The 12,493-nt window shown below is 54.1% G+C and overlaps 4 protein-coding genes across 4 annotated transcripts; 1 reads left to right on the forward strand and 3 right to left on the reverse strand.

Annotated features, from left to right (window-relative positions):
• Positions 1-149: 149 nt before the first annotated feature.
• On the reverse strand, positions 150-2,322 carry VTN31DRAFT_1380 (uncharacterized protein; the record flags this gene model as incomplete). Its single annotated transcript, XM_069401431.1, has 7 exons — positions 150-476; positions 534-1,095; positions 1,150-1,376; positions 1,427-1,471; positions 1,530-1,922; positions 1,988-2,053; positions 2,149-2,322. 7 exons carry the CDS (start codon positions 2,320-2,322, stop codon positions 150-152), a joined length of 1,794 nt encoding a protein of 597 aa, XP_069264236.1.
• Positions 2,323-3,201: 879 nt separating this feature from the next.
• VTN31DRAFT_1381 (uncharacterized protein) lies at positions 3,202-3,567 on the forward strand (the record flags this gene model as incomplete). Its single annotated transcript, XM_069401432.1, has 2 exons — positions 3,202-3,218; positions 3,285-3,567. 2 exons carry the CDS (start codon positions 3,202-3,204, stop codon positions 3,565-3,567), a joined length of 300 nt encoding a protein of 99 aa, XP_069264237.1.
• A 1,059-nt stretch (positions 3,568-4,626) lies between these two features.
• On the reverse strand, positions 4,627-7,466 carry VTN31DRAFT_1382 (uncharacterized protein; the record flags this gene model as incomplete). The annotated part of the gene is made up of 5 exons (XM_069401433.1): positions 4,627-4,944; positions 4,997-6,017; positions 6,072-6,552; positions 6,606-7,243; positions 7,330-7,466. The coding sequence occupies 5 exons, from the start codon at positions 7,464-7,466 to the stop codon at positions 4,627-4,629; spliced, it is 2,595 nt and encodes an 864-aa protein (XP_069264238.1).
• Positions 7,467-8,242: 776 nt separating this feature from the next.
• VTN31DRAFT_1383 (uncharacterized protein) lies at positions 8,243-11,933 on the reverse strand (the record flags this gene model as incomplete). The annotated part of the gene is made up of 5 exons (XM_069401434.1): positions 8,243-8,712; positions 8,769-8,861; positions 8,930-10,634; positions 10,698-10,945; positions 11,000-11,933. 5 exons carry the CDS (start codon positions 11,931-11,933, stop codon positions 8,243-8,245), a joined length of 3,450 nt encoding a protein of 1,149 aa, XP_069264239.1.
• Positions 11,934-12,493: the final 560 nt, after the last annotated feature.

The following is a 12,493-nucleotide window of genomic DNA, read 5'->3' on the forward strand; positions in this document are numbered from 1 at the left end:
GATGGTGGATGTACATAATACTCTTTGCATGGATGGAAAATAGCTCGGCGTTCGGGGTAGGATAATAAACAAAAACCACTCACTCATTCTCTACGAACATCACACCCAAGGGAGTTACTATCCATCAGTCTAGCCAATTCGAGGAAAATTTATCGAAATCGACAACACGCTTCTCCACACAAACACTTCTTCCCCAACCGCACCCAATACCGATCCGAGTAGTCGACCGTGATCTCCGAGCCGGCCGTGATGCCACGCGACACCACGACGACTCGCTCCCGCCCGCGCCAGACGAACTTTTGGAACTGGCTGTTGGCGCGGCAGGAATGGTTAATGAAGCGCGTGAAGTTGCCCATCTGGCCCTGGAAGATCTGATACGGATTGTCCTCGCTTCCGGCGACCATGACGTCCATGCCCTGGATGCCGCGTGTGACGAGCCCAACGAATTCACCGATGATGGTGCCGCGGTCAAAGTTCTTCGACAAGTCAGTGCCACTTACTGGAGGAGATGTTATAGAAATGGAAAAACGTACGCTGCGAGCGATAACCCCATTATTCTTCCCGTTCGTTGTGTGGAACAGCTGAACGGGCACTGGATACCGCGGCGAACCAAACCAGGTCGGGAAACACGAACAACGGTTCAACTTCGGGTCATCCGACTGCCGCTCCTTGCAGACTTGGCAGATGTCCGGATCATCGAGAGGAACTACTCGCGGGTCGGCATCCCCAAACACGTTGCGGTCGATCACACATTCGTCGATGAACTGAAACTGGAACCCTCCCGGCAGGTCCAGATGCTCGTACGTTGAGGCCAACGGTACCGCCGGCCCCGACGGCATTATCACCCATTCGTGAGGATGTCCGTGATACCGCGGGCTGCCGCCTTGCCCAATGACCTGCAGGAGATCGCGCCAGTTCGGATGCAGCGTATCGGCAGCCACTTCGATGGCATCGGCCATCGACCGCAGTCGCGTCGTCAGGCCTTCATCAAATCCCACCCGGTACTTGCAGAACCGGTACACGCCAGTGCTGGCGAAGATCAAACTTGCCCAACCCCCGGCGTCCTTTATTTCCTTGTATCCTCGCCAGATTGCCCTGGAAGCGTTGTCAGCAAAGGCTCAGTCGGCGGAGGGGAACTACGGTACTAACATTCGATTCCGCAGATCCTTCTCCCGCCATCCAAGTACTTTGCACGCTTCCTTCAGTGCCGCCATCCGGGCCTCCGTCTTGGAGAACTCCGGATTCTCGAGGCAGATCGACGCGACGCGCGCCTCATAGCTCTCGACCCAGTAGGCCTGCACAATCATCTCGAGAGCTCGCGAGGATTGATTTTGATTGTAGTATTTCGAGCACAGTTTATTGATCACCGCGAAAACCTTGGCCTGTCAAGATTATGCACCAGCTTGAAAACTCTGGTACCACACACCTGCCCACTGACGCCAGTTCTGATGTCAATTTCGGGCTCTTGATACTACAAATCTATCAGCTGGCATGTCGCGCGCCCGGCGAGATCAAATTGAGAAACGCACCGGAAACGACAGACTCAACTGGATCGGGGAATGCAGCTGTCTCCAGATCCCCGAGATAAACTTCTCCGCCGATGTAGGCTGCATCGGTGGCACGACCGGCTCTTTTGATTCCGGACGACTCCGCTGAGGGAATCGCGGTTCACTTTGAAACTGGCGCACCGACAAGCCAACCTGCTCTTCATCTTCAGCGACACTGTCAGCTTCCACTGCTCCCGCCTGCGATTCCCGTCTCGTTTTCCCCCAGGAAGCGGGCTTTGAAGGTCGGAGCCCGCCGACCGTTTTGCGTCGCTTGGACGGATGATGGCCATCGTCACTGGTGTCGATGGACTGCGGCGTCAACGGGGCACGGTCCGTGCCGCTGGTGGACCCGGACTCGTCCCCATTTTCGCTGCGCTGTAGAGAAACCCCCGTTAGCAACGGCAGCCGCTGCAATATAACCATCACAAAGCCTTGCTTACATTGCTCGAAGAGACCACATCAGAAGTAATCACTCGGGCATCGCCCCGGTGGAGATCTGCAACACCCTAAAGTACCCACGATTCCCGCCGTCAGTGTTCCTGTTCCTTGTACTGTACTCTTTTGACATTGTAAGAGTGACACTCGCTCGGGTAAATCTCACCAGTAGTAACGGCTTGTCTGACGTGTCTTGGCCAGGGTCGTGACACACGGTGGCTTCGATGCGGAGATACACATGGTCGGAATCATCCCAACTGGTCAGTTCCTCAGCAAGCCGATCGGGAAAGCCAGGGTTTCTGAGCAGCTCGCTCAGCTTGGCGATGAGCGACGGCGGCATGGTTGGATAAAAAGTTGGATATCGATTGTGATTCCATCGTAGTCCAATACCCGGTTCCTGCACGCATACAGAGTGCACCAAGTCCAAGGGGAGTCGAGTATCTACCGCGTTTTCACTTTTTGCTCCGATGTCCAGCACGTGATTATCGGGAATCACGTGATAAACACGAGTAACTTCCATGTTATGGTTACCAATTGGGCTGTGTTTCCTTTTGGTGGATATCGCCTGGATATCTATTATACGAGTACTCGTCCTGGTGTACAACCGACAGTTCGTCTCCTCAGGACGTTCGTTCTTCACAATCATCTTTCTGTAACTTCCTACCCGTCCATGTGTATGGTCCTCCTTACCTTCAGTTTGTTTCAACCCGCTCGCTCTTAGTTATTTCACTCCCGAAATCCGCTCTCCGTAAGGTGGTGTCGCTCTTTTCTTTGAAAACACCTCCAAATTCGTACACTATCACAAAACTACTGTACAGTTAGGGCAATTATTGCAATGTTTGATGCGATCCTTCTTTCTTCTTCCTGTGTCTCATATTCAACATACTAGCCTCCTACAAACTTTTTCAGGTGCTGTCTCAAGCTGCAGGCCAATAAGACACCCTGTTTCCTAATAATGAATCAATGCAGTCCGCCAAACTGACATCGTTCTCTGTCAGCGTGCTTTCCCTTTCACTGGACTGCTGTCATTTGTGCATGGAATACCGTCCTATCGTTCCTGGGAGTGTCGGGTAATCTACATGCTTAGACCTTCAATCCACCAGTCCTTCGATTTCAGCAATTCTTTCTTTACTCGGTCCTTCGGTTCCTGCTCCCCCAGGAATGTAAGAACAACTTGCGTCCAATTGCAGGAAGAGCAGTGTCCCTTTGCGTACTGTTCATGTCGCGGAAACTTTTGTCAGTTTTCCCCTTTGTCCCCAAAAAGTAAACCAAAAAGAACCAGCACTGACCTTATCTCCACAGAAGAAAGTCGGTGCCCGGGAACCAGGCCCAGGGCGAAGCAAACGGCTTGAAAGCCGGAGCCCTGGCCGTTCTGATGCGGTTCAAGAATTGGACAAGGAGGAAGTACCGGTGCTTGCCAGCAAGGCGCCCGCCGACCGTCGGAGCCGCAACTTTCACAACAAATTACTTTACGAGTATCCCAAAGCTTTCGACCAACACTACTCTCCGTGCTTCTTTTCGATATAAAACTAACCGCGAATGGCACCCTCACTATGTCGTCTACGGCCAGCGTCCCGAGAATTGACAAAGGTATATCAGGGATGGACAACAATTATACTTCATAATGTACGTTTACAGATACAAGAATCCATCGGCTTAGGTCCTACAGCAAAAACAGCTGCAAATGATTCGACAGATCCGCATTTCCTAACCGAACCGCATGAAAGCGTTGAATGTGTTGAATTATTGCAGGTTATGTAGCATGTCACAAGTATCAGAGAACTAAATGCCGACAGTAAGACTAATGTTAATTCGCTCTGAGTCTACTTGCCCATCCATCCATGTGGGTGGGAGTGACCTTAATTTATGTACATACATCATTTGACAAACGAAATGCAAGAGATAAAGGAATGACAAACAACAGAGTGAGAAAGGTACTCAAAGGGTGACTGCGATTCCTCATATAATTAACAGAATGTGCACTTGGTCGTTGCCTTTTGATGCAAACCTCTTGTCAAGAAATCAGGCACGTAAAATTGCCTCGAGATGCAAAGGAAAACGAGGCTTCAACAACTCATCCGATTGGCTCGAGCCTGTTGAATGCTCTGATGAATCGCGAACATCCATGAAGCCTTATCCTTCATTATTAGTATCTTATGTCTGCCTAGCATTCCTTTGTCCATGTTGTTTCTGCCTCATCTACTTAGGTGGGTATGGACATAGAGGTCGTTCCCTACCCTCTATGGCACAGATAGCGAGGGGAATTGAGCACCAGACATCAGCCTGTGGGCTAGGACCACTTGTCAGATGTGTCATAACCTGCCAGAACTCAACAGAGCCTCCAAGTATGAAGCCCAGTTTCCTCAAGCTGCAAGATTCTACCTAGGTTGTACATATACGGAGTATCTGCTCCTCACGGAGTACCTAACAGCGACCAGTGATATATCTAAGCTGTGGACGTTCTTTAAAGTTGGTCATGAACTCATCACGATGGAGTTACTCGTACTAGAAAGTAGTAAACCTGGATAGTTACAGATATCATCGGCTGTGCAGGACTCATAGAATACATATCCCAGAACGAACAGAAACCAACCAAGTTCCATCCCCCCGGAGCGGCATCGCTCAGACAGCGGCCTGCGCCCGATCACTGCCGCGGCTCCGTAACCACCCCTTCATACTCCCTCGACTCAATATACTTGAGCGTCCGCTCAAAGTGTCGTTTGGGGTTCTCCAGAGCCGGGTTGGCCTCCTCGTTGTTGCTCTGCAGGTTCGAGTGGATCAGCTCGATGAGGCCGTTGAGGTACTTGGTCGTCACTGTCTCGTTCTGCTGCTCATAGTAGTACACGTAGCGATTGAGGATCTCGACAAAGAGCTCCACCGACACCGCGGTGTCCATGCAGGCGTCAGCCACACGCAGTGCCCGTTGGAGACACTCGAGGACTCGTTTTCCGTCACGATACAACTATTGCCAGGGTCAGAAAAGGTAGGCAATCCCGGACGATCGCAGTACTTACGTCTTTGGGGTTCTCCTCTCGGAGCGGGTTCTCGACCACCCACCACAGGTGACTGGCCAAGTACACTGCCCGACATTGATCGGGCTTCTTTAGCAGCTTACTGCCATGGAGTGCGACCTTGGTGATGAGCGTATCATAGTTCTCCTTGGAGAACCCTCGTGTGTTGTGCAGAGCACTAGCAATGATGCACACCGCCTGGAACTGAGCCCGAGAGTCGCTAATGGCATCCTCGTAGATGGTGAATGCTTGTGCGAAGAACTCGTAGCTGACCTCCTCGAATCCCGTCTGATCCGCGACCTCACCGCACATCACAAAAAGTCGCAACGCAAGGTCAGCGCAGCTCGGGGTTGTCACCCGTTGATAGAGATTGCTGATACACTGGTGCATGAATCGGTGCAGCGTCGACGACTGGGATTGCCAATTGTCGTCGTAGTGCTCTCGTGCCTTGAGCTGACGGGCCAGTCGTAACGATGCCGTGACGATCGCCGGTGTCGTATATCGTATGCGCTCATTGCCTTCTGCGTACGCCGCGCGGACAGATTGGAGAAGCTTGAGTTGGGTATCATTATCAGGACCGCGGATCAAATGTACCAAACGTGCGAGCCAGCCCTGCTCTTCGATCGTCTCGTCTGTTTCACCCCGTCGCTGAGGATGCAAACCTGGGTAGCCAGCCCCATACTGCGCGCCTTCTTTGATCAGGACCTTTAGAGCCTGCAGAACGCGATCCAGGTTCTCCGAAGTGGTGATAGGGGTTTTGTTGGATAATATGCACTTGATCACAGCAGTAGCAACGGATCTACGAGTAGGGTATGACTGCGAGGTAAGTAGAGGAATGTAGTGAGGTAGTGCGAGTGAGGTAAAGATCGACGCGTATGAGCGAATTGGTGCGAGAAGAAGATTCAAAAGACTCTGTTGTGTCGGCGCCGCGTGCAAATCCGGAAGATCCGCATGCTCCGCCGTCTTCTGCGTGGCATACTCGAGGACTTGGTCAACATACTCGAGTCGGTCCGGATAGAGATTCCTGCTCAACGTTAGCCCCGATGTGAATTTCGATAAAAATACTTGACTGACGTACAGTGCAAGGTTCACGAGTGACACAAGCAAGGCAATGATATCCTGAATTGGGAGACCTCGCGCCTTGATCAAGTTCGTTACCTGCTCGAAAAAGATTTCATAAAGCTTGATCTCTTCTGTAAGCTTCGCCGGGCTTGAAACAGAGTCTTCTTGAGTCTCAGCGCCTTCCTCTGTCGACTCCGCGGGTTGCTCAGCCTTCGTGCCATTCTCGGCAGCGTGGTCCGTTTCAGACAGTTCGGGCTGCTTCGCTGCTGACACCTGAAGGTTCTCGAGTAACTTAGCCACAGCCTCTTCCTCCTTGGCTTTCCGTTTCTCCGGATGTGAAGGAGCTTCTGAATCGCTTTTGCCGAAAGACGACAAGCGGTCCATGAGCCCAATCACAATCTTCTTCAGATCAACATAAGGATTGAGTCTCCCGATGCTAGACAGCAACATGTCGAGTGTGTGTAGGTGATACTCGTCGGGGAAAACTTTCGTGATGACTGCAACCACTGAGTACCGAGCCTGCACCGAAAAGAGGATACTCTCAACTCACCTTCAAGCAGATATTCTTGGGCCAGGACATCCCGGCATTGGACGACCTGCTCTAACAATGCCGGCAGAATAGACGTCTTGTAGAGCTCCAGATCGACCAACTGGCTCAACCTGACAATATTGCTTCCCACGAGCAATTCCAACTCCTTCCGCTCCTTCATCCGCTGCTCGCGCTCTCGAGAGTGACCCTGGTGTTGCAGTCGCACCCACAGCTTGTTCATCTCCACGAAATTGGTCAGGATAAAGTTGATCGAATCCTGCAGGGTGCCCTGCGGCCCATCCTCGGTGCCCGTCGGCAGGTGTTCCCGGGCCTGTCCAGACAGATAGTACCGCAGGAACAGACCCCGCACGGGGTGTTGGACGCCCCGACTCATCTCCATCATATCCTTCATGATCTCCTTGACCGGCGCATCTTCGACGGACATGTAGACCGTGCCAACCGTAATCATCAAGTATAATCGCGGAATGATGTTGCCCGCATACTGAACGAGCTCGTACAGATCGGCCAGATGGTGCACGGGATGGTTCTCGCGCAGAAAGACGGAGAGATGTCGGAGGGCGTCAAACACCGCCATGTACAACTCGTAATATTGCTTCGGACTCAGATTCGACGTGCGTAGTTCGGATATCAGAGTCGAACTGGGGCCACCGATCAGTGAGCTGCTTTTCTCATACCCTCATGGGGAAATCCAGTCCAAGATGGCGCTTGGTCCGCGGGAACATACGCGCACTTCAGGGCATCCATCAGTTTCCCCGGCGTTTCCAGAAACTTTCGCATCATATGCGACTGCTGTCGCACTACTCCAAGGGCCTCTTCGAGGAGCCGGCCCTGCTCCTCGAGAGGCGCAGGCGTGGACGACATCGGTGGTACTCAGCGGCGAGTCTATCAACGCGCACCGGAATAAAGTAGCAGGTACAGCAATTGACCGGCCGAATGGTTCCGAACGCAGCGGGTGATATCTCTATCGCACCAGTGCAATCTATCGATAATCCCGACCGATAATGAAACCGAACGAAGGGTGACTGGGTCCTAGGCAATTGGGCGGAGGACATCTTATCTGTCTCAGGCACTAACAAGTAACCAACGGAGTAAGTTACTCCGTACTCAATGCCTTAAGAATCAGGCTCGCAACTCTCAGCCTACCTACTGGATTAGGCAGTCGGCCCCGACAGCTCGAAAACGTCTACTCCGTACGTATACTAGGTGTCGTCTACAAGTCTACATTTGAGCATCTCGACAATCCGACAGCCAGAGGACTGTTTCATATCACAGTCGTTCATCGTTCGCACGAAGAATGACCAGCGACCTGCTCTTGAAGTACACATATCAAAGACAGAAAACCCCACTCGAACAACGAAACCGGACAACGATCAATGGACGATGAAGGCACAACTCCCAGGTGGTAGACAGCAAGATGCAGCGTATAACAGGAGACCTTGACATGCAATTGCTTGCAAAGGTGGTAAACGTCAAGGAGTACTATCTGCATGAAGTGGATCATGAGATTCGGAAGAGAAAGACGGCGGGCTACCAGCACCACCGCCAGTAGGTCGGCATATCGTTAAAAAGTCGTCATAAGCAAGCCTCGAAAGCTATAGGAAGCAAAGCGCACGTGCCCACGATCAGAGGGAAATATTTTAGAAGCTCGTAGGTGACATGAATTGCCGTGGCCCTGGCATCGACCCCATCCCGCCAAACGGTGCCGGAATGCTATTGCCAGGAACTGGACTGCCAATGTCTCCGGGAACCAGGCTATTAGCACGCTGACTGGAGAAGGCAGTGTTGTCATCCGGCTCGAACTTGACATATTGGGCACCGTTTTCTTCCTTGACGACAAACGAGCCTCCACCGTTCTGGGGATTGCCCTCCGTGTCGCAGATAACGAGCAGCTCCTTCAAAGAGATGGGTGGATCATTGGGAGGAGCCAGCTGTTCCACTTGTTTGAGAACCTGGTGAACCTCGTAGAACCCCGACTGACCCTCGGACGGACTCGTCGCATTCAACTGTTTGAGAGCTTGAATGGCGAGCAGCCGAATGGCCACAGGCCGTGATGTGTGTGCACGGTGGGGTCCCCCAGGACCAAACGCATGGTTTGGCCAAGCGCCGCCTACATCGCTGTTAGGCCGTCTTTCTGGTCGATGAGCAAAGGCCGAAATGACTTACCAGATCCAGCGGCCCATGTGGAAGGAGGGAAAGGCGCACCGAACGGGTTCGGAACACCCCATGTGTGGGAGAAACCTGGCGGGTGTTTCGGAGCTGTGCGATGGGAAAGTTAGCCAAGAATAATGCTGGACAAAGCTGTCATTTCATTGCGTTAAACTTACGGCCAAGGGGGTCGAACGGAGATGCCCCAAAGCTAGCGCGCGAGGGTCCGAAGCCACCAGGCGCTGGTGGGGCCGGCAGAGACTGTGAGAGGCTGGAAGAAAAGGAGACGTCCGTGTCATCAAGTAGCGCACTGCTACCAAGCTGTGTGCTCAGATTCTCCACGTCATCCCTGCGGCTGGGACTAGATGGAGGCTTGATGGGACTTGGGCGGGAGATTGGCTGTGTCGCAGCCGAAGAATCAAGCGGCGATCGTTCGAAGGATCCCGGCTTCTGTGGGGAAGGAGCAACTCTCCCAGTGGGTATACTCGTAGAGATAGGGCCAGGCATGGTCTGCTGCGACCCAAGCGGCAGGCCAGGTGGGCCATCGACAGAAAACCCTCGGCCAGAGGCTTGCATGGATCCCCCAACCGGAATACCCGGCGGCGGCCGTGGCATGACCCCGTCCGGCGCAGGGAGTCCCCGGAACTGAGTCGTCGGGGCCCGTGGCTGAGCATGATACCCAGGAACGGCTTCAAGGGGCATAGGCCGCGGACTCAGCCCCGGCGGCGGGGCCGGTGGAAGTCCGTTCATGGATGGGTGTCCTGTGCCAGGTGGCCTCCCAGCGCCTCCCAGAGGCGACAAAGGTGCCGAGGGCTGCGGGTAATGCTGCATCGGTTGAGAGACGCCGAGCTTCGCAGAAGAACTGGAGGGAGTCCCCGATGATTGTGACAGCGATTGCGTTTGTGGAGACACGGATGTCAGTGGCTCAGTGCTGGCCGCGGCCTGGGATCGAGGAGAGGATGAGTGGGACCCTTGATGTGACGGCTGGCGGGGAAGAGCCGGCGTCGGAGCCTTCGGGACAACGGGAGTCGCAACCTGGAAGTGCGGCGAGTTGGTCGCCTGGGCTGCCGGATGCTGCAGACCTGGCGGCACAGCAATAGACTCGTTGCCAGGAGCCGCTGAGGTTCGCTTCGCTCCCGACGAAGTCGGCTGTGATGACGGTACCGCCGGCTGGGCCTGTTTGTTGGCTTGCTTGTTGCCTCCCGATTCCGGCTGCACGGTGCTCTCCTTTTCCTTTTCAGGCTTTGCGTCTCGCTTCGCCTGCTGCTGTTCTCTAGCCTTCCTTTCCTGTTCCTCGCGAGCCTTTCGCTCCTGTTCCTCCTTGGCCTTCTTTTCGCGAGCCTCGCGCTCTTTCTCCTCCTTCTCCTTCTTCCGGGCCTCTTCTCGCTTTTGCCGCTCACGTTCCTTCTGCTCCCTCTGCTTGCGCTCCGCCTCGGCTTGTCGTTCGCGCTCCTCCTGTAAGCGTCGTTGCCGCTCTGCTTCCTTGCGCAGCCGCTCCTCTTCTTGCTTCTTCTTCTCGGCCTCCTTCTTCTTTCGCTCCTCTTCCCGCTTTTTCCTTTGCTCTTCAAGCTTCTGCTGCTGGGCGGCACGGGCAGCCGCCTCTTCAGCGGCCTTCTCTGCTTCCCGTCGAGCGCGTTCCTCTTCGCGGGCCTGCTTCTGCTTTAGCTTCTTATCCTTTCTCTTCTGAGCTTCGCGGGCCTTCTTTGCATTGCGCTGCTCGTTCAAAGTCTGCTCTTCCATCAGCTCTTTGAGCAGCAGCTCCTGCCGCTGCTGGGCGACTTTTTCTCGATATGCCGTTAGTACACGTTGCTCAAACATTCGAGCTGCGAATATTTGGAACATCCGCCTCCCTTCCTCCATGCGCTGCTCTTCTGTCATGGCGTCCTACAACAGCAGCGGCGGTTAGTGCGAGACTTCCTACACGATGGCGGGGTTGGATCAACGAACCATTTCATCGTCGTCGTAGTCATCTTCTTCTTGACTATCATAATCGTCGTCCTCTTCGTCATCGTAGTCGTCTTCGTCGTCCAACGGGCCATGGCCGTGACCCGCATGTAAGGACTGATGCGCCGCAGCCAATCCGTATTGCGTGTCTTCCTCACGCTGCATACGGCGCTCGGCCAGTTGCTCCATCATGTCGATGAAGTGTTTTCCGTCGTTTTTGAGCAGGTCGTCTGCCACCGTCAAGATGCCATCTAAACTTTTGTCAGTCAAGGGGGAACAAGGAAGTAACATGAACGACAGCGAACCTTTGACAGTGAGACTATTCCCGAAAGCGAAGAAGTCGGCTCGAGCATTCCGGCTTGCTTCATCTTCCAGGTCATCCTCTGTGTACGGCTCATCATCTTCCTCATCCTCATCGTAGTCATCTTCGAGGTCGTCCTCCTCTTCTTCCGGTACTTCTTGTACCCTGCCATGTGAGGAATGATGATTGCGATGGGAATGTGGCTGACGATGGTCCAGGGAATGAAGACGGGACTGATACATGCGGGGTGGAGGCACCATGGGGCCACCGTTCTCGAAGGCGCCTTGGCTAGTGTTGGCGTACTGCTCCAGTTCTTCGTAGTACGCATCATAGAGCACCTCCAGCTCCTCTTCAATCGCCGTCCTTTTCCGGCCGCAGACCGTACAGCTGCAGGAATGCTTCTGCTGTTCCTTCATTTTCTTTAAGACGGCATCCTTTTCCACCTTGACCAGAGCACGTCGCTCCTCCTCACCGAGTTCGAGCCAGAATTTCTTAATATTCTCGCGCTCTTCCTGTGTCGAGGTGTTCCAGATGCGATCCGTCGCTTTTTTCTTTCCAGAACCTTTGTCACCCACAGCTGTTGTGGACTGACTTCCGGAGTTGGAAGCTTGAGCGGAGCCGTTCTGTCCCGATTTCTTCTTCTTCTTCTTTTTCTTTTTGCCCGACTTCGTTTGAGTCTCTTGTTGTTGTTGTTGTTGCAATCCGTTGCCGTTCGTCGCCGCAGCGGCCTCTTCATTGGCGGGATCCTGATGGCTACGAGTGTCACCGTCATCAGCATCTGCGTCGGCGTGATCGCGACTGCTTTGCTGTGATTGCTGATCCGGGTCTGTCGGCTCCGCGGAAGCATGGCTACCGTTCAGCACCTGTTGCGGGTCGGCGAGGCGGGCGGCCTGCTTCTGCCTCCGCCTTTGCTTCTTGCGGTTCACTGCCGGCGACATTACGTCGAGTTTGGCGCGGAACTGAAAGGGAGAGAAACACCTAACGGATATCGCCCGATGAACCGTGGGCGGTGCTCGTCACACAGAGCGGTGCGAGCTGGAGCCAAGGATGCCAGCCGTTTCTGTGACGATGCCACGGAATGTCGTTCAGGAAAAGAATCGGTACCGCGAAGAATCACGAGAGACCCGAGGATTCACACTCTTGGAGGGGTGAAAGGGATGTGCGAGGGTTGTCTCGGAGTCGTGGAACGGAGGAAGGGTCGGCTCCAGATAATCCGGCTCCTGCCCGCGTCGCCGGTCAGTATCTGAAGCTGGACCACCAACCCGGCCAGGTCACAGGGACGGCGATCGAAAACGGAGGGAGGGGAAGAAGAGTCAAGTACCAGCGGCAGAGCGCAGGAGCGGCAGGATCGGGATGTAGGGTGCGGATTGGGGTCCGGGAATCGTCGTCGTGGCCGATCACGGCCGCCGGGTCGAATGCAAGCGATCTACAGGGTGTCTAGGGACTGGAGGCGATCCTACAGTCCAGCAAGCAGGGCTTTAGGGATGGGATCGAATGG

This window comes from Thermomyces dupontii, assembly GCF_041956625.1.
Source record: "Thermomyces dupontii strain NRRL 2155 unplaced genomic scaffold VTN31scaffold_1, whole genome shotgun sequence".
In the NCBI taxonomy this organism is placed as follows: domain Eukaryota; kingdom Fungi; phylum Ascomycota; class Eurotiomycetes; order Eurotiales; family Trichocomaceae; genus Thermomyces; species Thermomyces dupontii.